Genomic DNA, 26,674 nt, shown 5'->3' with positions numbered 1-26,674 from the left:
GTAAGCATCTATCCTAAGTGCATTTGTTGCGTGGTAAACAAAATCAGGAAAGGGAAATAGTAGCCTCTCTCTTCTTGATGCAATATAACATGCAACACTTTTTTTTGAACCAGTCATCAATAATTGTTTTAAATAAGGACTTGAGATATAGGAGCAGAATTCGGCCATTTGTCCCATCGAGCCTGCTCTGTCATCTCATCATGGCTGATCCGTGATGAAATGGTGGAAATAAAAAATATATTGAAAAAGGTCCCCAAGGCTTTAGATTCCCCTGGTTCCCATATATTTTCACAAAAAATAGTAAATTACTTTAAGGGAAGTAAGATAGTTAGCTTGATTGCGCACTGGCAGTTCTCTTCTGCTTACAAATTAAACCAAGCATTTATTGCAACAACAACAAAAAAGATCGTCGTTGTTCAAGGATGAGGGGAGAGGAAGTTGAATATGATAAAAAGTATTTTTAGAGTGAATGTGAAAGAAAAAACAGGTTGTTTGAAGCAATCCTGCTCAGAGAAAAAAATAAGTACTAATCTCTATCCTCACAGAATTCTTTGACTACCATTTTAAAGTACTTTACATGAAAAGTAAACTTGAGTATATACTATCTGATTATCTTCTTATTTTCATGGATTTAACAAAGCCTATTTGTCACTTTTTGAAAATAACATCCATTGGCCCTCAAAGCTTCATTAATGATTTGCAGGAGGTAATGAAACACAAGCTTCTCAAGTTTGCCAAAGATACAAAATTAGGTAGAAGAGGTTATTGTGATGAAGACATTGCAATTCTGCAACGGGATACAAATAAATTCAGTTACTGGGCAAAAACTTGACAAATGTATTTTGAATTGTGAAGTCATGCACCTTGGTATCATTATAATGTGCTGTGTCTTATGACGTGGCTGATCATAGTCCTTGACCTTGATTGTTCTTGCCCATTTTTTTTCTACACAAGTGGTCAGCCATTGCCTTCTTTTGGGCAGTGTCTCTACAAGACAGTGACCCTAGCCATTACCAATACTCTGCAGAGATTGTCTGCCTGGCTTCTTCAGTGGTTGCATAACCAGGACTTGTAATATGCGCCAGCTGCTCAAATGACCATCCACCACCTGCTCCCATGGGTTCACGTGACCCTGATTCAGGGGGAGGGGGGGGGGGGCTAGGCAGGTTCTACACCTTGCCCGAGGGTGACCTATAGGTTAGTGGAGGGAAGGGGTAACATACACCTCCTTTGGTAGAGATACATCTCCACTCTGCCACCTAAGACTTAATAAAGAGGAAATCAAAAGGCAGATGATTTTCAGACAGAGAGACTGCAAATGAGTCAGATTCAAAGAGATTTAGATTTTCTAGTGAATGAATCACAAAAAATTAACAGGCACTTCCGAGTACTAGTTAAGTCAACAAATGATATGTTGCCATTTATTGTGAAGGAATAGGAGTTTAAAAATAGGGAGCTTTTGTTACAATTATACAGTATAGGGGATTGCTGAGGTCACGCCTGGAACATTATGTACACTTTTGTTCTTCTTAAAAAAAACAGATACATCAGATTTGGAGGCAATCCAACGGCAGTTGCTAGGCTCATTCCTGGAATGACAGGGTTTTCCTATCATGAGGCTAGACATTTTTGTGCTTGTATTGGAGTTAAGAAGAGATGCAACCTTATACAAACATCCAAGATCCTAAGGGGCCATAATGGGGTAGATGTTCAGATGTTTTCACTAGTGGGGGAGTACAAATAACGATACATGGCTGCAAAGTAACAGATAATTCATTTAAAACAGGAACATTTAGCAACCTCTCTCAGAGGCTAGTGCATCTCTGGAATGCTCAATGCATCCCCCTCACCCCCAACCCCCACTTCACCTCCAAGGTGGTAGATGTCAAGTCATTAAACTTAGGGTGAAGAGAGATAAAAATTTTAAAGATCGATGAGGTTCTGGCACAGACGAGGAGTTGAGGGCAGGACAGGTCAGCCTTAACCATATAGAATAGTCAGGCAGGATTAATGAGCTTGGTGGCATGCATGTATTGTGTGTTTACTGTTTAAACTATTGTATACATTAATTCTGAGGATCCATGGTCCACTGCCTCATCACAAATTGAAGAGAAATTCTCCAGTCCTCCACTTAATAGCTGCAAAAGAAAGTTCAGTTTTGCTTCATACCCCCCTCTCCCACCTACCTGGCTTCGCCTATCACCTTCCAGTTTGTACTCCTTCCCCTCCCCTCACACCTTATTCTGGTGTCTTCCCCCTTTCCTTTCCAGTCCTGATGAAGATAGATAGGTACTTCATTGATCCCAAAGGAAATTTCAGTGGCACAGTAGCATTACAAATGCACAGTTAGAAATCTCAGAAGAGAAGAATTAAAAAAACCTTAATATAAGATGTACATGTCAAAGATTACAAGATTTACAAGATTTCCAAGTTCACACTGATAAGATGGTAGTACAAGAATTACCATAATATTCTACAGTAGTAAGCGCAAATTCACACTGTCCAACAAGAAGTGATGATAGTATTGCACAGGGTGTCCATGATAGCAGGGTGTGGTAAACAGAGAGGTCTGGTAAACAGGGGTTAATAATAATCTAACAGGAGGGAGTCATCACTTCCCCGGCTATAGGTTGGCTCATTATAGAGCTTAGTTGCTGAGGGTAAGAATGCTCTTTGGAGCAGCAAAGTTCTCTTAGTCTAAGACTCACAGTGCTCCTCTGTTCTGCCAAGGTTGCATGCAGAGGTGAGAAACATTGGACAGAATTACTAGGATTTTCCAGAGGGTCCTTTGTTCTACCACAGCTCTCAGTGTGTCCAGTATGACTCCTATAACAATGCCAGCCTTTCCAATCAGGTTATTGAGCCTGATGGCATCACCCATGTGGATGCCATTGCCTTAGCACACCACTGCATAGAAGATTGTACTGACAACAACAGACTGGTAGAACTTGTGAAGGAGACGCATGCGTTCTCCAAAGGACCTCAGTCTCCTCAGGAAGAGGCTACTCTGGCCCTTCTTGTGCACAGCCTCTGTGTTAGTGCTCCACTCCAGACGCATCCCCAGGTACACTAGAACACTACAGGCCCTTCAGCCCTCCATGTTGTGCCAACCCATATATTCCTTAAAAAAAAAGTACTACCCCATAACACTCTATTTTTCTTTCATCCATGTGCCTGCCCAAGAGGCTCTTAAATAACCCTAATGTTTTAACCTCCACCACCATCTCTGGCAAGTTATTCCAGGCACCCACAACCCTCTGTGTATAAAACTTACCCCTGATGTCTCCCCTAAACTTCCCTCCCTTAACTTTGTACATATGCCCTCTGGTGTTTGCTATTGGTGCCCTGGGAAACAGGTACTGACTATCCACCCTATCTATGCCTCTCATAATCTTGTAGACCTCTATCAAGTCCCCTCTCATTCTTCTACGCTCCAAAGAGAAAAGTCCCAGCTCTGCTAACCTTGCCTCATAAGACTCGTTTTCTAATCCAACATCCTGGTAAATCTTCTCTGCACCCTTTCCATAGTTTTCACATCCTTCCTATAATGAGGTGACCAGGACTGAACACAATACTCTCACCAGGGTATTGTAGAGTCTGTGGTCTCACCAGAGATTCGTAGAGTTGCAACATGACCTTTCTATGCTTGAACTCAATCCCCCTATTAATGAAGCCAGGCATCCCATAGACCTTATTAACTACCCTATCAACCTGTGTAGCGATCTTGAGGGATGTATGGATTTGAACCCCAAGGTCCCTCTGTTCATCCACACTCTTAAGTAACTGACCATTAACCCTGTACTCAGCCTTCTGGTTTGTCCTTCCAAAATGGATCACCTCACACTTATCCAGATTGAACTCCATCTGCCACTTTTCTGCCCAACTCCACATCCTGTCTATATCCTCTTGTAACCTTCGACAATGTATAGCTCCATCCACAACTCCTCCAATCTTTGTATCATCCGCAAACTTACTCACCCATCCTTCCGCCTCTTCATCCAGGTTATTTATAAAAATCACAAAGAGCAGGGGTCCCAGGACAGATCCTTGCGGCACTCCACTAGTCACCGACCTCCAGGCAGAATACTTTACTTCCACTACTACCCTCTGCTTTCTTCCTGCAAGCCAATTTTTTATCTAAACAGCCAAGGTTCCACCGATTCCATGCCTCATGACTTTCTGGATGAGTCTCTCGTGGGGGACCATGTCAAATACCTTGCTGAAATCCATGTAGACCACATCCACTGCCCTACCCTCATCAACTTCTTTTGTTACCTCTTCAAAAAAACTCAGTTAGGCTTGTGAGACACGACCTTCCCTTCACAAAACCATGTTGACTATCCTTGAGTAAACTGTACTTCTCCAAATGCTCGTAGATCCTATCCTTAAGAATCCTTTCCAATAGTTTGCAGACCACTGACGTCTATAGTTCCCAGGATTTTCCCTACTTGTAGGTCCTCACCATCAATAGTAACAGAGAGCAGTGCAGACTTAGCCTTCCTAAAGTCCATCACCATCTCCTTTGTCTTACTGATGTTGAGCTGCAGATTCAGATTGCGCCATTTGACAAAGTCCTCCACCAAGGCCCTGTATTCATCCTCCCGTCCTTCCTTTATACACCCACCTATTGCAGAGCATCAGAGAATTTCTGCAGATGACATGACTGAGTATTGCATCTGAAGTCCAAGGTATACAGGGTAAACAGGAAGGGAGCCAATGCAGTCCCCTGAGGGGCCCCAGTGCTGCTTATAGCCATGTCTGACATACAGATGTGGTCTGTCAGTCAAGTAGTTCATTATTCAGGATACAATGGAAGTGCCAACCTGCATTGAACGGAACTTTTCTCCCAGCAATTAGGGCTGTATAGTATTGAAGGCATTAGAAAAATCCAAAAAAAAAGTTCCTCAGTGCTGCCCTCCTTATCAAAATGGGAGTAGGCTCTGTTCAGATGTAATGTAATATTATCCACCTAAAATAATAGGATCAGCAAATAATGCATACAATTCATTTCTACAAAATCAGGCATTAATCCCATAAACCTATCCTTCACAAGCTCACCAGATAGCAATAAAAAAATCAAGTAGTAACACTCAGGCAAAGTGATGCACTACAAAGCCAAATTCCAAACATAATAGGATCTAAACTGTGCCAACTCCCAGTTTTTACTGGCACAAGATGATGCACTAAAACCCAGGAATAACCGGAAGGGTATATGGGCCTTTCATGTGCACATTAACATCAGAATGCTGAAAGATAAATGGTGCAAATCTGGTTCTGCTCAAAGTTAGCTGCCTGAAAACAAGCCAAACATGCACATTGTTCAAGTTTAGTTCAGAAAGCTTGACCCTGTGGTTTGCAACAATCTGATTTTGAGGTTTAACAAAGGTATAACAAAGACACGCCATTTAACTGAATAACAAATTATGTATTTAAACATAACACAGAAATTAGACCACTACCAATACTAATATAGCACTAAAAAACTGTGTATTAGTTCCTATTAGTTATTGATGGAGGAATTCATCCAGCGTATGCTGCCATTTTGTTTTGATTGGCCATAAATGAACAAAATCAGCACAGGCACCTAGTGCAGGTAATGGACTGTCTTCAGAGTAATACATACAATGCTTTCGACAATTGCATCCTCCAAATCTTGATTTTCAGTGTAACATTCAAGATAATTCCAAATACCTTCAAATTCTTCATCATTCCTAACTTGCTGAAGTAGGGAAATAGCTTCATTTTCAGTACCCGGCTGTTTCTGACATCACGAAGTCTGAATGCTTGAAATCACAGTGAGCAAAACTGTTCCGGAATGTCTTGCTGCTTTTCTTCTCGAGAACAATCACTGCTTCTTGACACAAACACACATAACTGATGCTATTTAAAAACTGCTCGCTCTAAGCACAGTGTAGTGTCTAACAACCACACAAGTGCAAGTGATCAACGCTAGTTAGAAACTGTTCAGCAGCAACTACTTGGGCACCGTAGCCCAAGTAAATGATGGGAATCCCAGCTATCTTCTTGATTAGTTTTTGTTCTTTAAGAGTTGTCCCAAGTAAGCAGCTACCCTAATCAATGGCCAAATTAACTGGAACCACTATTTTCTCTTTACATGGCTGCCTGATTCACAATCTAGTTCACATACATCTGATTTTAATTTTAGATTGCAATTATATATTTTTGCTCTCTGATTTATGTTCTCTACAGTATTTGATCAAGCTAACAGTCATTTATATTCAATGATTTATGCCTCCAAAATTCATGCGTCCAACCCAGGTAGGTTTACATTCTATTATCCTATGATCCAAGGCCTCCTTCCCGTTCTCCACAGGTCCACCCTCCTTGCCTATCAGATTTGTTCTTCTCCAACCCTTCACCTTTCCCACCCCCCTGGCTTCACCTAACACAAACCAGAGAAAATCTGCAGATGCTGAAAATTCAAGCAACACAAAATGCTGGAGAAACTCTGAAGCCCAGGTAGCATCTATAGAAAAAAGTACAGTCAACGTTTTGAGCCAAGACCCTTCAGCAGGGCCGGAGGAAAAAAGAACTTCTTTTCTTCATGTACAAACAAGCTGGGGGATCTCAGCAGGTCGGGCAGCATCCGTGGAAACAAGCAGTCAATGTTTCAGGCCGAGATCCTTCGTCAGGATTACCCAGCATCTGCAGTGTACTTTGTGTTTAAACTTCTTTTCTTTTCTCCTGCCGAAGGGTCTTGGCCTGAAATATTGACTACTTTTTCTCCCCATAGCTGCCTGGCCAGCTGAGTACCTCCAGCTTTTTGGGTGTGTTGCTTGGCTTCGCCTATCACCTTCCAGCTGGCTTTCTTATTCTCCCCCACCTTTTTATTCTGGTGTCTTCCCCCTTCCTTGCCAGTGCTGAAGAAGGGTCTCGGCCCAAAATGTTGACTGTTTACTCATTTTCATAGATGCAACCTAGCCTGCTGAGTGCCTCCAGCATTTTGTGCGCATTGCTTTGAATTTCCAGCATCTGCAGAACTTCTCATGTGTACAATCATCTACAGATACTATATTTTGAAATTAGTAGTGGACCTTTACAATGGAAATAAAAAGACAAAATTCAAATCATATAATCTAAGAGAGATATGACAAGTAAATAGCATTAGTTTGGAATTGCGGAACCATTATGAAATTGCAGCTCACTTGGAACATCTAGTGAAAGAAGCCAGGTACTGCACCAATATAAAAATATTACCCTGTCTAGTTGAGAACTAGTGTTGAATAGAGGAAAAGATACTGAGGGAACACATAATTATTTTAAAAACAGGACTGATTAGCTGACTAAATTTATAAGCTCCTCTTTAAAAATAGCAATAGGGCATTATCAGGAGAATAAACCAAAACAATGCCAACAATTTCAGATAAATAAAACCATTAAAATAGCAAATAAATTTAATATTTGGATATCAATCTGTAAAATTAAACGAAGACTCCAAGTCAGTAGCAACATATCAGTTTTTTGCTTTTCAAAGGTGTCAAACTGAAGCACTGCAGTTGAGATTTAGCACAATCAACCCTGATGCTAGCCTAATGCTTCTGTGTCACACCTGATTTTTGTTCAATGTCCAGCTGCTAGTGAAGGTTTCTTGGCATTATACATAGAAACATAGAAAATAGGTGCAGGAGTAGGCCATTCGGCCCTTTGAGCCTGCACCGCCATTCAGTATGATCATGGCTGATCATCCAACTCAGAACCCTGTACCTGCTTTCTCTCCATACCCCTTGATCCCTTTAGCCACAAGGGCCATATCCAACTTCCTCTTAAATATAGCCAATGAACCGGCCTCAACTGTTTCCTGTGGCAGAGAATTCCACAGATTCACCACTCTCTGTGTGAAGAAGTTTTTCTTTATCTCGGTCCTAAAAGGCTTCCCCCTTTATCCTTAAACTGTGACCCCTCGTTCTGGACTTCCCCAACATCGGAAACAATCTTCCTGCATCTAGCCTGTCCAATCCCTTTAGAATTTTATACATTTCAGTAAGATCCCCCCTCAATCTTATAAATTCCAGTGAGTATAAGCCTAGTTGATCCAGCCTTTCTTCATATGGAAGTCCTGCCATTCCAGGAATCAATCTGGTGAACCTTCTCTGTACTCTCTCTATGGCAAGAATGTCTTTCCTCAGATTAGGGGACCAAAACTGCACACAATATTCTAGGTGCGGTCTCACCAAGGCCTTGTACAACTGCAGTAGAACCTCTCTGCTCCTGTACTCAAATCCTTTTGCTATGAATGCCAACATACCATTTGCCTTTTTCACCGCCTGCTGTATCTGCATGCCCACCTTCAATGACTGGTGTACAATGACACCCAGCTCTCGTTGCATCTCCCCTTTTCCTAATCAGCCACTGTTCAGATAATAATCTGTTTTCCTGTTCTTGCAACCAAAGTGGATAACCTCACATTTATACACATTAAATTGCATCTGCCATGAATTTGCCCACTCACCTAACCCATCCAAGTCACCCTGCATCCTCTTAGCATCCTCCTCACAGCTAACACTGCCACCCAGCTTCGTGTCATCCGCAAACTTGGAGATGCTGCATTTAATTCCCTCGTCTAAATCATTAATATATATTGTAAACAACTGGGGTCCCAGCACTGAGCCTTGCGGTACCCCACTAGTCACTGCCTGCCATTCTGAAAAGGTCCCGCTTACTCCCACTCTTTGCTTCCTGTCTGCCAACCAATTCTCTATCCACATCAATACCATACCCCCAACAGCGTGTGCTTTAAGTTTGCACATTAATCTCCTGTGTGGGACCTTGTCAAAAATACAGAGTCCCAAAGTCCTGATCAAGGTCTAAAACGTCGACCAGCTTTTCCTCTCCAGCTTTTCCCGACCTGCTGAATTCCTCCAGTATTTTGTGTGTGTTACTCTGAATCTGCATCTGCAGAATCTCATGTTTCTGAAATTTTTCCATCTTATCTCTGATTTAGCCTTCAACTGATGGCTTTCAAACCTGATCATCTGTTTTACCATAACCAAAATCCCAGAAGAACCCAACCAGTCAAACAGTATCTGTGGAAAGAGAAACCAGTACGGAAAAAGAAACAAACAACTTTTTAAGGTGAAAGATACTTCATCAGAATAGAGAAAGAAACTTACAGAAAAGATGGGGAAGGCCAGTGGTTGGAACATAGGGAATCTCACTACCAGGATGAAATGATAGACTATCATTGAATGGTTAAACTCCTTTGTTAGCTACTAATATTGTGAAAATGGGAACTCTAACATCTCTCCTACTGAACTGCGGTGAGCATGCCAAAATATAAAAATTTTTGTAAAAGAACAGCATGTACAAATATCCAGTCCAAATACAAAAGGAAAGGGACAGCATGTTATCCAAAGTTCGTCAATTGAGTAAGAGTCCTGGAATCCTCAACATATCCAGATGAGGTGTTCCTCAGTGAGACTGGGCCTCATTATAACAGTGCTGGAGGCTGTAGACAAAGGGATTGGAGTGGAAGCAGTCGATGAATTAAAATGGCAGGTAACCAGATCAGGGTCACTCTTCCATACCGAGTATGAGTTCTCCTCGAAACAATCGCCCAAACTATTTCTCCAGTGTAGAGGCCACACTCTGAATACAGTAGACGTGAATGGAAGAAAGGTAAGTGAATTGCTGCTTCACCTGTTTGGGTCCCTGACTGGAGGGAAGAGGGGAATGGACAGGTGTTGCATTTCCTCCATGTGCATGGAAAGGTGCCATGCAACAGGGAATGGAGAGGAGGACCAGCGAGTCATGAAGTGAGCAGTCCCTGCAAAATGCAGTGGAGAATGGAGAGGGGAAGATGTGACTGGTGGTAGGATCATGTTGGAGCTGTTCTCTCTCTTCCCTCTTTGCTTTTGTCACGTGCTTTCAGAAGTGCAATCTACCCCCACCCCATTTTGTCAAGGAATGAGGATGAAGTTAGTATTTAGTACATGCTCCTGTATTACCAGGATACTTCAGGTAAGAGTCAGCCAGAGAGATTTTCTTTCCTGTAGAGCACCATGTTCCCCCCCCCCCCACAAAAGCCATTCTTCAATCAATTCAAAGCAAAACAGCTAAGAGCATGGACGGATACAGTAGACGATGAGACCATCGTCACACTCCAGCTACAGTAGTTTAGATCTGTGCTCCAGAACTAGCCATGCCTCCAGCCAACCTGCTCCAGTACCGTTAAACCCTGATACACAACTGATTATGTGACGGAAGTTGTTGCCAGCAGTGTTATGAAGCAGCACTGATTCACCAGGACCTTGACTGCATTTTGTCAGGCCTCATCACATTCTACGTCCAAACAACAAAAATGGCTGATGATGAGATGACAGCCATTTAACAAGATGTGGGATTAAGGAAACCCATTTAAAAAAAAAGACAGGCAATGAAAAAACTCATTAAGGTAAAGATGGAATACGAAAGTAAGCTAGCCAATAATATCAAAGAGGATACCAAAAGTTTCTTCAGATACATAAAATGTAAAACAGAAGCGCAAATATACATAGGACTGCTGGAAAACAATGTTGGAGAGGTAGTAACGGGAACAATGAAATAGATGAACTAAATAAGTATTTCACCACTCTTCACTGTGTTAGACACTAGCAGTATGGTGGAAGTCCCAGGTGTCAGGGGGCACGAAGTGTGTGAAGTTACCATAACTAGAGAGAAGGATCTTGGGAAACTGAAAAGTCTGAAGGTGGGTAAGTCACCTGGACCAGATGGTGTACACCCCAGGGTTCTGAAATAGGTGGCTGAAGAGTTTGTGGAGAATCACTAGATTCTGGAATTGTTCCAGAAGACTGGAAAATTGCACTCCAGTCTTCAAGAAGGAAGAGAGGAAGAAGAAAGAAAATTATATGCCAGTTAGTCTGGACTCAGTGGTTGGGAAGATATTGGAGTCAATTATTAACAATGAGGTTTCAGGGTACTTGTAGGCACTTAATAAAATAGGCTGTAGTCAGCATGGTTTCCTCAAGGAAAAATCTTGCCTGACAAATCTGTTGAAATTCTTTGAAGAAATAACAAGCAGGATAGACAAAGGAGAATTGGTTGATGTTGTGTACTTGGACTTTCAGAAGGCGTTTGACAAGGTGCCACATAGGAGGCTGCTTAACAAGCTATGAGACCATGGTATTACAGGAAAGATTCCAGCATGGATAAAGCAGTGGCTGATTGGCAGGAGTCAAAGAGAGAGAATAAATGGAGCCTTTTCTGGCTGGCTGTCAGGGACTAGTGGTGTTCCACAGGGGTTGAGTTGGGACCAATTCTTTTTGATTTGGATGAAAGAATTGATGGCTTTGTTGCAAAGTTTGCAGGTGATATGAAGATAGGCGGAGAGGCAGGTAATTTTGAGGAAGTAGAGAGGATACAGAAGGAAGTAGACAGATGGAATACAGTGAAGGGGAAGTGTATGGTCATGCATTTTTGTAGAAGAAATGAGAGGGTTGACTATTTTCTAAATGGAGAGAATACACAAAAAACTGAGGTGCAAACAGACTTGGGAGTCTAAAGGTTAATTTGCAAGTTGAATCTGTGGTGAGGAAGGCAAATGCAACGTTAGCATTCTTTATAAGAGGACTAGAGTATAAGAGCGAAGATGTAATGTTGAGACTTTATAAAGCACTGGTGAGTTCTGACTTCAAGTCAAGTCACTTTTTATTGTCATTTTGACCATAACTGCTGGTACATTACACAGTAAAAACGAGACGTTTTTCATGACCATGGTCCTACATGAAACAGTACAAAAACTACACTGAACTACGTGAAAAACAACACAGAAAAAAAAACTACACTAGACTAGACCTACCCAGGACTGCATAAAGCACACAAAACAGTGCAGACATTACAATAAATAATAGACAAGTACTGAGAGCCGTTTTGGGTCCCTTATCTCAGAAAGGATGTACTGAACCTGGAAAGCGTTCAAAGGAGGTTCACGAAAATAATTCCCAAGATTGAACGGCTTATCATATGAAGAGCATTTGCTGGTTCTGTGCCTGTACTCACTGGAATTCAGAAGAATGAGGTGTGACTCGTTTTGACCTTTTGAATGGTGAAAGGGTTTAATGGAGTGGATGTGGAGAGGATTTTCCTATGGTGGGAGAGTCTAAGACCAGACGACACAGCCTCAGAAGTGAAGAGTGTCTTTTTAGTACAGAGATGAGGAGGTATTTCTTTAGCCAGAAGATGGTGAATTTGTGGAATTCTTTGTCACAGGCAGCTGTGGAGGCCAAGTCTTCACGTGTATTTAAGGCAGAGGTTGATGGATTCTTGACTGGTCAAAGCATGAAGGGATACAGGGAGAAGGCAGGAGATTGGGGCTGAGAGGAACATTGGATCAGCCATGATGAAAAGGCAGAGCAGACGCAATGAGCCAAATAGTCTAATTCTGCTCCAATATCTTGTGGTCTTAGTGGGAATCCTGGGGAAAATACTCCTGTTATGAATTTAACTTGAACAAAGTAACTTGTTTATGATGCAATGTACAAACTGCTGGAAGAACTGTCAAACAGCGTTGATACGTTTGTGATTACTGGAGGTTAATCACCAAAGTGCATTGCTTCTGAGGTTACTCAGAGAAGTGCCCTCACTCCCGCTGCCTGCGATTTCCTCGATGGCTCTTGCCTAGGTTACTGCAATAGCAGAAGTTATTGAGTTCATTGCAGGTAGCTGGACTTAGGGCACTTCTCTGAGTAACTTGCCGCTGTCTGAAGAGAGTAAATTATAATAGAAATAAATACTAAAAGGAATTCTGTCATCATTTACGTTGAGGTGTTTACTGGCGCTATTGTATATAGCAAGTATTAATTTCAACAGCAACCAGTCTACAGACCTGAATGTGGATTGTAGACAATAGTCTTCCTGGAGCTGCAGATTGGCATTATTGCAAACCAGGAAACGTCCATTCACCTGAGGTGTCTGCATATACACCCTATCCTCATTATATGCGTCTTTCAGACTATGCGGATTCCCAGTTATGTGAGGAACCTATTTCTACCAACGTCTCCTTATATGCGTCCAAAACTCACAGTTATGCAAGGAGCACTGCTTTCCCGCCAATACAAGTCACGTGCGCGCATCTCACAGTCTCACTCCCACCAGTCTCGCATTGGTTTTGGCAAGGTGTCGATGCGCGATCTTGTGCTCTTAAACTTCTGTTGATTTTACCTACGGTACAGTGATTTTGTGCTTGAAATATTTAACTATGCCTCCTAATCGTCCGATGTCATGTCCTGGCCATCAGCCGAGCGGCAGAGAACCGTTTTAACACTTGAAAAACAGTTGGAAATTATAAATAGCGCGGCATCAGCTGAAGGTAACACAGCTCTGGGACGCTACTGCCAGGAACTGAATCTTGCCTTTAAAGTTCTTTTGTTGCTTGACAATGCGCAGCCCATCCTAAACATTTGGACAGCATTCCTCCTAACATAACAGTGCGTTTCCTGCTGCCTAACACAACATCACTGATTCAGCCACTCAACCAAGGTGTGACCCACATTCAAGGCGTGTTTTTTTTTTACAGTGAACTATCTCTCAGATGTTGCAAGCAACAGAAGATTTTGAAAATCCCGGGAGTTTACCAATGATGAGGGAATGGTGGAAGTTGGAACACTTGGCACAAATGGCGATGGACATGGACCCAAGTTTAGAACACAGTCAGCATTTCAGTCGTTCCCTGCCATCAACCCTTCTTCCCTACAAGCAAATTTATGCTGAAAAACAAAATGCTGCCAAGCAAACAACCCTCAACACTTTCTTCAAATTGGTGTCATCTCCTGCTGCCGGGAGTTCTAAGAGTTCTGTGAGTCTTCCTTCACCCCTTGCTGTGCTTGACATGATCCTGACGACCACAACAACCACTCATCTCCTGGAGCGAACACACCTGCCACTGTTGGTGAGAACTGTAAACCCCAGGACGTTAACTTTCTACGATTTATTACATTGAATATTACCTTAAATTGATTAACTATAATACAAATGTTGTCCTGTGGTACTGCTTTTGTGTTGTATGAGTATAAAAATGTGAAGAAATTACAGATAAAACATATTTAGGAAACCCTCTGGAATGCATCCCTATTTTCTCAATTTAAATAATTATTCACATTATGCAATTTCACATTATGCGTCAACTTCGAGGAACGTCTCCCCTGCATATAACGAGGATAGGGTGTAACATGAATGCAGCTGCAGAGTCATTTTGGGTGCCTGGGGTGTTGGTGTGAAGGTGGAGGTATTTGAAAATTACATGTAATTAAAAGGAAACATTGTAGATATGTTGTAACTATAGAATTTTCCTTCTACTATCCTTGATTTTTAGCATATAAAGAATGTCCTGTAATATTGGATCAGGCAGGCCTCTTCTTCCAAGAGTGTCTGGAGTCTAATGCCTGCTGCTTGTTTTGCTGAATAAAGGCTTCTATATCCAGCAGGTTCAGTGTCTGTCCGGTGACTTTGTTCACAGTCACAACAATACACATAGCAATTTCAGTCCCAGTTTCACATTTAGATAAGAAAGCAATAAAATTTCTCAATAATTTGCAATTAATCAGATCACGTATTTGAGAAAGTTTGCTGAGCACAAATTGGGTATGTTATCAGCACTTCAAAAATATATTGTGACTCTCAGACATGAAAAGCACATGTCAAACCTTTCCTTTACATGCCCATTTTTCATACAAGTTGAGACAAGCAAGCTACCGAGTTGTAACAACCCAGTATCTTCTAACTCAATCTCCACAGATATTTTTAAAGTCAAGATCACGAGGCAGCAATTAAAATGAAACACTGGTTGATCTGTAACCTCTTGACTGAAAAACTCTGATATCTACTATAGATCCCCAGCTTGAATTCACAAGAATATCTCGTTGGTAGAACTGTTTTACCAACCAAAGCCAATGACAGGAACACTTTCATCACTCACTTAAGGTTTCTTGTTTAAACATTATAAAGATAAGCTTTATTTTATCAACAGTACAACAAAACATGCAGTGAATATATGTTATGTGGCATCAACAATCAACACAGATCGAGGATTGTGCGGGGGGCAAACTGCAAATGTCGCCTAACTTCTAACGCCAACATAGTACACCCATAATTCACTAACCCCAACCACTTATCTTTGGAATGTAGAAGGACACCAGAGCACCAGGAACCCACGCGGTCACTGGGAGAAACGACGAACTGCTTACAAACAGCAGTGGGGATTGAGCCCCAATTGGTGATCACTGACGCTGTTAAGCAATTGCTACACCACTGTATTTGTCAAAGTAAACAAGTAAAACATTAATTTCATACCATCGGCTATATTCCTTTTCAATTTCATATTTGCTTATAACAATGTCATGACAACAATGTTTTGGCTAAATGGTTATCATCTAAAATAACTAAGTGCAGCCCTGACATCAATGAAATACCTATCATCTTGGTCAGTCTCACTGCTCATTTTAGTAATTAGCAAGAGTAGACGATAGGATATGAGCCGTTCACACGTCTCTGACACAAGAGATCTCGATAAATGATGCAATATTTTAAAATTCAGGAATGCAAGCCAAAACCACCTACTAAAAACCTTGGGAGCAATTGCAAAACTCAGTATTCAAATGTCACAAGGTTATTATGGGAAGAAATCCTGCAGCAATATTTTTCCCTGATCTATTCAAGGTACTGCCTCCTACTGGCTTGTAGAATCAATGTATTAACAAACACAAAGTACATTGCAGATGCTGTGGTCAAATCAACACGTACAAACAAGCTGGCTTCAACGGATGCTGCCCGACCTACTGAGTTCATCCAGCTTGTTTGTACGTGTTGAGTGTATTAACAAGATGTTGGCAGTTTGCTGAAATGCTGATGAGCTATTGTACATGGGTAGTCATGTAGTCACAGCATATTAAAGCAGTGCCAGGCTGTTTCATAATTTAATGTTCTCCTAAACACATTCTCCAACAGGAATTATCACACCAGTTATCCAGTAAGTGAGGCAATCTTGGCTTTATTTTTTCCCATTATTCCCTGTTGCAACAGCCCAGATATACTTGCCTCAAATATGTTCCCGCACTGAGATTGCAATTCTTCACAACAGAGTCACAAAGGGGAACTTTTTCAACAAACTAAGATTAATAAAATATGCAAATTATGAGATGTTAAACTTGCTTAATTTCCATAGAGGGGATAAAAATACACTGGATAAGGTGCTTTAAAGATTTATTACAATAAGGCTGAAACTAAGTTATGGCCATCAGGAAAGATTGAACAGACAACTGCAAACTGGCCCTTTCACTCAAAACAGGAAGCCTGAAACAAAATAACCCAAAACAAGAGAATGCTGCAAATGTTCAGTAGTCAGTCAGGATCCATGGAAAGACAAAGATAATGGACAGTTAATACCAAGGAGCATTCTGACACTGATTATGGAAGGAATCAATGGAACAGACAATGGTGTTTCTTTAGTGGACATTAGCAGAACTAGGGACCATAAACATTACTTTCTAATACATCCAACTGAGAATCCATGAGAAACTTCTTCATCCAGAGATCAGCCAGCTATCCCAAGAAACACACAGGACCAGCAACATGTGTACATAGATTCAAAAGGAAACACGAGGAAAAAAGAAATTGAAGGATAAGTTGATCAAGCTAGCTGAACAGGAATGAAAAGAGGTTGCTGTGGAACTTTGTAACTAAACTAAAAAGCATGCTGGAAATGCTCAGGTCAGGTAGCATCTTTGAAAAGCAAAATAAAATGGATCTGATCAGTCTTTCCATCTTAGCAGTTCCAACATTTTGTGCATTCATTTCAGATTTCCAGTTGATAGTTTTTTGCTGACTTTGTAAGTCATGTGGCAGAAGGGATAACCACTATACTGGGGGAAATCTGGTTAAATTTTCATCTGGTGAAATAAGTATGAATAGGTGTCATGGAATAATAGCAGGGGGGGGGGAACAAAACAACCGACAAAACTTAATTTCAGTACAAAAGCAAGGTCTGTAATGAAATATAAAGAAACAACAGTGTTCTGTATCAAGCACGTATATTAAATTCAAAATGCCAGGCTTTAAAAAGGTTTAGATAGACACATAACTATGAGGAAGTTGGAGGGATATGGACATTGTGTAGGTAGGAGGGATTAGTCTGGGTGGTGGAAGGGGGGGGGGGGGAGTTGATTTACTTTTTTTTAAACCTGCTTTGGCATCACATCATGGGGTGAAGGGCCTGTTCTGCAAAGGGCTCAAGTGACATTTCAGCTTGGAGAGCTAATTACAGTTTAGACCAAAAGAACACAATCTGAAATAATCACTAGCAAGGCAGCACTTATTGTCTGTTCCTAATTTACTTTTAAACCAGCAATGCTTGCTTGGCCATTTCAGAAAGCAGGCAAGAATAAACATATTAATTAGTCTGAAATCATATATACACCACTCTAGGCAAAGATGACAAATTTCCTTCTGAAGAACATAAGTGAACCAGAAGCATTTTTCCAAAATTTATTCTCCAGCTGCCAGGATGGAATTTATAATTACAGCACTGGATCAACTGTCTGATCCATTATATGCCAGTATCCTAACACCATGCTATTATACCTTCCTTGCACAAGTCTGGAATAAAATACTTGTTTGCTTTTACTTCTGGAAAATTCCGCTTGGCTTGAAGGTTTGAAACAAACCTAGACTGGAAAGTTGAAGCCTGTTTCAGAATCCCACCATCATTCAGCAGCGCCTCACCAATAATCATAAACCACCATAACAGGCTGGCAGAAATGCAACCCTTCACTAACTTGCCTAACCACCCCTCCGATCTACCCCATGCCAGATGCTAGGGATCCTCCCCTAACCACCTTACATGATCCTCTGGAGCCCTACTCCACTTCCCCCTCATCAGCGAGACAATGCAAAGGAAAGATCTTGTACACAACAGATAATCAGTGGCTTGCTTCAGCACGCCAACGATCAGAATCCACAATTAGGCATATTTTGGAAAATTTATTACACCTTTTTGATCTGTGGTATCAGCAGATGGTTGGATTCAAGTTAATCCTTTTACATGCAACTGAACAGAATCATAGACCTACTCATCTATCATTTTCTGTGTGTTTGACGAAGTGCCCTGCAATCTTTTTGGACAATTATCAGGGTGAGAACATTTTTCAAGTTTGCGTTTCCAAAGTCACTTTCTGCATTTTAACAGAATTAGGACCACAGAATATTGAATACTGTGGCCTTTCATGAAGAAATCCAAGACCCTTAAAAAAAAACAACATTGGAGTAAAAATTCCACAATTGTGTTAAAGATTAATCTTGCAATTATATCCAGCTTCTTAATTACTGTAACTCTCACAGTCAACTTTTAGGCTGTAGTTGAAGTGGTAAATGTGTCTAAATAAGGAATCTGTAACACAAGATGTTTCGGTTCATTAATTGACTAATTTTGTCCAAACTCCAAGTCAAGTTTGTATCCTGAAAAATAAGATCAATAAACCACCAAATGGATTTGAGTGTAATGGGAGGCAGACACCTTCGAATTGAGAACATCTAGTATCACTATAACAGGTATTGACTCCAACAGGTCTGGGACTCTGCTGGGAAGAACAGGCCCCCAGTCTTCGGGGTCACTTTGCCGATGGCCGTTGGTGGGGCTGTCTTAATAGTCTTGGCAGAGGATGGTGCTCGGAGAAGCTGTGCCGGAGGGGATGGTCGTCGGCTTGGAGGTTCGACGGACTCAGGTCACTTTCGGTGTGTGCTGCGTCTGCGAGGCTGGTTTCGACTGGCTTCCATTGTGTGCTGCGTCTGCGAGGCTGAGTCGGGCGGCACCTTGAAGTCCATAGCGGGGGTACTCCCTTCTGCCGCCGGCGTGGGATGGCGAGTCTGTCGGGACCCTGGGGACTTGTGGAAACTGTGGTGATTTCTTTTGAACTTACAGTCCTTTAACATCTTGGACTATTTTTACTGTGCCCATAGTCTGGTTTTTATCAATTATGCTATTGTTTGCACTGTTATAACTATATGTTGTAATTATGTGGTTTTGTGCAGGTCTTGTAGCTTTAGTTTTTGGTCTTGTTTATGTCTGGTGGATTTGGAGCTCCTGGAACGCGCTAGACGGTAGCGCAATATTAATATGCAGCAGCCTCTCCGGACTCTGGATTGGGGATTGCCAAATGTTACGTGGATTTTCTGCTGCAGTCTGTTTTGTCATATGCTTTTGTGATATCATTCTGGGGGAACGTTGTCTCATTTTTTAACTGCATTGCATTTGTGGTTTCTAAATGACAATAAACTGAATCTGAATCTGAACTCTACTACACAAACTGTGGCTCAGCACACTAAACATCGTACTTTGAAAATTATAGAAGTATACCGAAAGAATTGCTAAATAATTGATTTGTTATAGTATCTAGCTGAGCTTACTAAAGATTTCTTCGGGCTCTGGCATGTGTTCAACATTTTCCCATTCCTTACTCATCATTGCTCGAGTAGAGAAGTGCTTAGCGTGACACTGTTACAGCTCAGGTCGTTGGGGTTCAGAGTTTAATCCCAGCATCCTTTGTAAGGAGTTTGCATGTTCACCCCGTGGAATGCATGGGTTTTCTCCGGGTGCTCTGGCTTCCTCCCACAGTCCAAAGATGTACTGGTTAATAGAGTAATTGGCAATTGTAAATCATCATGTGATTAGGCTAAGGGTTTTGGGCAGCACAGCTCAAAAGGCTGGAAGGGCCTATTCTGCATTATAATCGCTAAATAAAAAAAACATCTTTAAACAGGTATGTTAACACTACCAGCTACTTCATTCCATGGTATAATAATGGCAGTAATAAAATTGCTATTATGAATTATATTTAGCCTTTAAACTTACTTTAAAATTATGTTACAATAATTGTTCCAAAGCCAGACCAGCTTAAACAAAGCTCAGTCACACACCAGCATTAACTCTTGAAGAGTAGCCAGGAAAAGAAAAACACTACGTTCAATTAGCCCATGTCTCAAAGATACTCAGCATAATCTCCAACAATGCCCCAGTTATGAGGCTATTACAGCCTGCAGTTTTGGCATGAATGCTTGTTTCAAGATGGTGTATTTTAAAAACTTCAAAAAAATCGATTTGTAGAAAATATGTCCATTAATTCCAATTAATCACCAGCTGAATAATTAGTATCACTGGTCCTTCATTAATTAACTCGTCACTGAGTTATTAGAATGTAGAATTTGCTTCAGCTAGCAGCAGCTCAGGTAAAGTGGCATTTGAACGGAGCTTGATGAGTAAGGTAAAAGTGCAATGGCAAAGGGAAATGGAGCACCAATGAATGGCCCGTTACTGCACTGTACATACTTGGGGTAGTTTATAACTGATTACTTTCTCCTCGTGATGAAATACTTGCAATTCCTCCTATAATACCAACAAGCAATATTAATTTCATGAAATGTATGCCTTCATTGCCATTGTTCTCACTGTGAAATATAAAACACTGTTCTAATGCTTTCCTTTAATCTTCAGATGCATTATACCACTTTTTGACTGGAATATCACAATGTCGTTGTGATGCGTCTAGTGCGGTGGTGTAGTGGGTAGTGCTTGTCGCTCCCACTTTCAGCTTCCACCACTGGCTAGCAGCCTTGTGAAAAGGAGAGCTGATTGTCGAAGTCTTTCCCTGCCAGTACAGAGCTTCTCCAATAGCAAGCCTCATGTAGTGTCTCCTTGCTGGTGATACACGGAAACTGAACACCTTTCGGACTCGGTTGAACTACAGTGGACAGGGAGGAGGTCTGGCCCCTGTACACAGAGCACGTAGGCCCACTGGTGTGTGGGCATGCGCTGGTGCTCGTGAAGCAAATTCCCTGCTTTGGGTCAATAGTCCCAAGGCCTTGTGGGCAGCTTCAGGACAGATGAAGGATATGGGAGTAAACCCAAACAGTAAATCCGGAGTGGAGCCCCAAAGGTGGCTGGACGTCATTGAACATCCTTCCTCCAGCCAAGCTGGTGCCAAACGTATTGCTTCATAAGCTTTCCTTTGGACTACACTGGTGAGGCTGAGAGGGGGATCTTGATGACTGGGCATCTCAGGATAGAAACATAGAAAACCTACAGCACAACACAGGCCCTTCAGCTCACAAAGCTGTGCCGAACATGTCCCTACCTTAGAACTACCTCGGCTTTACCCAGAGCCCTCTATTTTTCAAAGCTCCATATGGCCACCCAAGAGTCTCTTAAAACACCCAATCGCTTCCGCCTCCACCACCGCCGCCAGCAGCCCATTCCACGCACTCACCACTCTGCATAAAAAACTTACCTCTCTGTACCTACTTCCAAGCACCTTAAAACTATGCCCTCTCGTGCTAGCCATTTCAGCCCTGGGGAAAAGCCTCTGACCACGATTAATACCTTTCATCATCTTATACAACTCTATCAGGTCACCTCTCATCCTCTTGTCATTCCAAGGAGAAAAGGCCGAGTTCACTCAACCTATTCTCATAAGGCATGCTCCCCAATCCAGGCAACATTCTTGCAAATCTCCTCTAGACCCTTTCTGTGGTTTCCACGTCCTTCCTGTAGCAAGGAAACCAGAATTGAGTACAGTACTCCAAGTGGGGTCTGACCAGGGTCCTATATAGCTGTAACATTACCTCTCGGTTCTTAAATTCAATCCCATGATTGATAAAGGCCAATACTCCATACACCTTCTTAACCACAGAGTCAACCTGCGCTGCAGATTTGAATGTCCTATGGATCGGACACCAAGATTCCTCTGATCCTCCACACTGCCAAGAGTCTTACCATTAATGCTATATTCTCCCATCATATTTGACCTACCAAAATGAACCACCCCACACTCCATCGCATACCTTCCACCCAGGCTTTTGATAATGATCATCACCACTCATTGTCTTTCATGACAGATAGATGCCAACTACTACTATCAATCTCTTAAAATTAAATCTATTCTATGTCATTCTGGAACTGAATTCGTTAAGGAGGCATCATTTTATAAAACACATTAGTTCAGAAATTACCTTCCCAAAACAAATCCATGCCAATTGCCTTTAATTAATCTGTTATTTCTAAATGGTACTTGCTGTCCCTCAAAACCAATTCCAGTAACTCACCCACCTCTGAAGTGAATATTCTTCCCTTTCTCATTTATGGTTACTGGTTATTCCATGCATAGCCAGGATAATGACCACAAAAACCACTACAAGTAATCTACCAAACTAAAACAATACATTCAAAAGCAGTATGGCACATGTTGTCCTCAAATCCTTTGCTGGGCTGTGGGTAGGGATGGGGATGGAGGAGGAGAAAGCACTTGTGTGATGACTTCTTCCCAGGGATATATTAGTGCCAATTTCACATGTTATTAACAATGGACAAATGACTGCCTTCTGGATTTTGATATTCTTTCCAATGTGTAGGCAGGAAGAAGCAATTCTTCCATTGTCTAAGAAAATGAGATCAAAAAGGAAATTTGCATGCACACACCTATATCTTGAAGCTTCATGTTGAGAGCTGAGCTGATATTAAATATTTTTGTTGTGGACCATAAAACAGCAGTTAGGCCACTCAGCCTATTAAGACTGCTCTGCCATTTCTTCATGGCTGATTTATTATTCCTCTCAACCCCATTAGAAAGTGCTCCTGCTAATGAAGAATCTATCAACCTCTGCTTTAAATATATTCAATAACTTGGTCTCCACAGTCATATCTGGCAAAAAAAATTCCACAGATTCACCACCCTCTGGCTAAAGAAATTCCTCCTCATTTTTGTTCTAAAAAGGGCCTCTTTCTATTCTGAAGTCCTGGACTCTCCCATGAAAGAAAACATCTTCTCCATGTCCACTATCTAGGCCTTTCAATGGGATTCTCCCTTCATTCTTCTAAACTCCAGGCCCAGAGCATTCAAATGTTCCTCATACGTTGACCCTTAATTACAAAACTTTCCAATCTTAGTTTGAAACATGGTTGAAAAACTTTATTCAAAATTGATCAAAATTGGTCAATTGTAATAAAAGTACTTCACCAATTTTAGATGATGCATTAAAATGGCATACAGAATCCATAACACAATATTGTTCATGATAAAACTGCATTATCTCAGCTTCTTAAAATTCAGGCTCTTCCAACAGACAAAATAAAGATCTGATATAGAGCAGATTGTTTAAAAACCAATCAGCACGTTTAATGATCACATTTCACAGCCTCTGAGCAAAATCTACAATTAAAATTATTTAACTTTAGCCAAACATACAGCATCTTCCCTACAGTTCAAAATGGGGCTAAAGCAATGACTGAAATTTTTCTTACCCGTTGGTCTCACTAATCAGATTCTCTGTTTCTGCATATTCGAACCTAAAAGAAAAATTGTTTGCAATTTTAATGATTGAAGGATTAAACCCCCAATGTATGTTCGGACTTCCACAGGTACCTCCAACCATGCCAAATAAAGCTACAAATAACTACAGATCTGGATCAACATTGAGCCTTTACAAACCAGTAAAATTAACACAGGAATACTTAAATTCAGAGATCCTACATCAAAGGTATGAAACATCAAGTTAAAATGCTTCAGGCACCAGTTAATTTTCCTCCATTTCGATCAAGTATAAACTAAGGTTTTTCTGCTGTTGGCAACCATCTAATATCATAACAAAGAAATCATTAGGACAGCAGTCAACTTATTGGTAGCTTATTCAACCTTCAAAGTCAATCTGCCTCTCACCAGATATCCATAAATCTCATGCTGCCCAACACAAATTGCTACCAGCTGGAAGTGAAGACAAGCTAATGCTTTCTATTTAATTTCACCACGAGACGCCAAGTCCCAATTTAATTTTGTACCACTGCGCCAGCAAGTAACATCTTCTGACCAAATGTTCTCAGATGTTAGAATGCACTTCAGCTGTTATCAGCCAATGTATCCAAGTGTGCAATGTTCAACAAAACCTTTAACTAATAAGGCATACGGGCAATGATTCTTCACATTCCTTATACAAATTAATTGTGGGTTTCCATTTGCCATGCCAGCTGAGTCAGTAATAGATGAAGGTCTGAACTATTTCGATACGGTTTATAATATACTGGGAAGTCCTATATCCCCCAAGCACTATTTTAATGAGACTGAAAATTTTGACATTTATCAGTTAGTAGTAAACACCAAGAGATACACTGAAGAAAGGCAGAAACAAAGAACTTGAATGAAAGGCACATAATTTTTTTCTTTAATTTTTTTTGTAATGTGAAAATTATTACAGCCACAATATTAACAGCTCCACTCCACCATTGTAACAAAATGGATGACAACTAGGTGGCGTACTGGAGCAACATTCACACTGGACATCAGCATGTTCTACTGTATGACCTTGGCACGGAGAGTCAGGGTACTTAATCATATTTAACATCAGACTCCCACAGTGTAACTGGGAGCCAATTTTAAAAATCACACTTGCTGTAAGATTTCTGGGGGTTCAGATGTTAAGAAGGTGTCATTTTCAGAACTACTTATGCAAGGGAGGAGAAAAGGGACAAAACCATGAACCCCCAGCTGTGGTACTGTGCCGTTAGTTTTCCTTTTAGGGCAACAGACAGGCTGAGAATTTGGTCAACAGCCTGACAAGGTACGTGCTTCCTAATGCGTCACTTAGGCTTAATTACATTGAAATCGGATCTCTTTCCCACCCACTTACATGTAATATTTCCACTTTCTCCTACTCTTCTTTTATTCTCACTCCTCCTATTCATGTCAACTGTTTTCATTCCTTCCTTCATGGGTTCGCTGATCCCCTAAGTCCACTGATCTCAACCCTACTGCTTCCCTTTCTAGGTTTGACTTGCTCTTAGAAAGGTTTGTCTCTCTGTTGCTCTTAGTATCCTCTTAAGAGTTTACTGAAAAGCATATATTCTCGCCTCATCCTATTCCCACACATGGGATTTAATCTGATGAATATCCTAGTAATGCAGCCAAGTTCTCAGTTCCTTCACTCTACTTTTCAGTTTTCCATTATTGTAGGGACTCCAAACCTGTGGTCCACTGGCCCCTTGCTTGATGGTATTGGTCCATGGCATAAAAATGTTTGGGAACCCCAGCATTACTGTTACCTTCACATTTCTTGGTGTACTTCTTCAGATTGTACGACTATTTTTGCACCATGCTGGTTTGCACTTGCTGTGTTTATTATTACCATTATACCACTTGTCCTGTGAGCTTCAAGTAAGCAAGGAATTTAATTGCACCCCAGCGTACACAAGAAAGAAATAATCCAGATCTGAAACCTTCCCATCAAATTGATGGTGTTCAGTTTGCCAGTAAATGGATGAGCTGTCAACATCATGCCTCTAAATCATCCATTTCTAGATTCTTTCCATCCACTGGTCTTGTGTGAGCGATTGCATCAACAGAAACCAAATGTGCGATGACAGCTTCCCTCTAATCATTGCATCCCTGTCTTGCTAAAAGTTGCACAATTCTTCTCATTCTAACTGAATTGATGGTTCTGGAAATGAAAACACCCCAATGCCCTTTCCCCTACTCCTTGACCGCATTTTCCACCTTTGCACGTACCTGAGCCATTTCTCATACCTCTAATTTAAAACCATCGTGCCACTTTATTCCTGCTTCTCATCTCCTTCTGTCCTCCTCCTTTCCACTGTCATGCAGCAGGGTGGCACACATTTTCCTGATTCCTACCAGAAACTCTTGCAACGGTTTCACCTCAACTGTGTCGAAGGATCTAACTTTCCCTTTCCCAATTCTTGTTTCTCACCTACATGCTATCTCTGGGCGACATCGTACACAAATACAAAGCTATCTTATATTTATGCCAACTACCACACTATCAGTTCTCTTGACCACTTTAGTCTCCAAATTATAAGACTGAAGTCCCATTCAAACAACAACACACACAAAATGCTGGTGGAACACAGCAGGCCAAGCAGCATCTATAGAAGATGGACCGTCGACGTTTCAGGCCGAGACCCTTCGTCAGGACTAACCGAAAGGAAAGATAGTAAGAGATTTGAAAGTAGTGGGGGGAGGGTGAACACATTCAATCCTTTTTCACAAATTCTATTTCTTAATCACAGATCAGAATCAGGTTTATTATCACCAGCATGTGTTGTGAAATTTGTTAGCTTAGCAGAAACAGTTTAATGCAATACATAATATAGGATCAAAAATAAATAAGTAAATCAATTACAGTACATGTATATGGAAAAGATTAAAAATCAAGCAAAAACAGAAATAATATCATTTATAAAGTGAGGTAGTGTTCACGGGTTCAATATCCATTTAGGAATTGGATTGCAGAGGGGAAGAAGCTGTTCCTGAATCGCTGAGTGTGTGCTTCAGGCTTCTGTACCTCCTACCTGATGGTAACAATTAGAAAAGGGCATGCCCTGGGTGCTGGAGAACCTTAATAATGGACGCTGCCTTTCTGAGACACCGCTCCTTGAAGATGTCCAGCATACTTTGTAGGCTAGTACCCAAGATGAAGCCAACTAAATTTATGACGCTCTGCAACTTTTTCCGGTCGTGTGCAGTAGCCCCGCTTCCACCCAACCCACCCTCCTCCCCCCATGCCAGGCAGTGATGCAGCCTGTCAGAATGCTCTCCACGGTACATCTATAGAAGTTTTTGTGTGTTTTGTTGACAGACCATATCTCTTCAAACTCCGAATGAAGTATAGT

The 26,674-nt window shown here is 41.3% G+C and overlaps 1 protein-coding gene across 8 annotated transcripts in view; it reads right to left on the bottom strand.

Moving 5' to 3' along the window:
- Positions 1-26,674, bottom strand: part of stau2 (staufen double-stranded RNA binding protein 2) — a 313,804-nt gene that overhangs the window by 211,587 nt on the left and 75,543 nt on the right. For 7 of the 8 annotated variants that reach the window (XR_012098305.1, XM_073040402.1, XM_073040452.1 and 4 more), the window contains exon 6: positions 23,297-23,341. The exons of the other annotated variant lie outside the window; for it this stretch is intronic. Coding sequence is in view for 6 of the 7 variants with exons in the window: in XM_073040402.1 (XP_072896503.1) it covers positions 23,297-23,341 (45 nt within the window). In the remaining variant the exon portion in view is untranslated. The remainder of the gene's footprint in view (positions 1-23,296; positions 23,342-26,674) is intronic. 8 annotated transcript variants of the gene reach the window in all.

Source organism: Hemitrygon akajei, chromosome 1, assembly GCF_048418815.1.
Source record: "Hemitrygon akajei chromosome 1, sHemAka1.3, whole genome shotgun sequence".
NCBI lineage: Eukaryota > Metazoa > Chordata > Chondrichthyes > Myliobatiformes > Dasyatidae > Hemitrygon > Hemitrygon akajei.
Note: the sequence above shows the minus strand (reverse complement) of the source record. Positions and strands in the feature narration are given on the sequence as shown.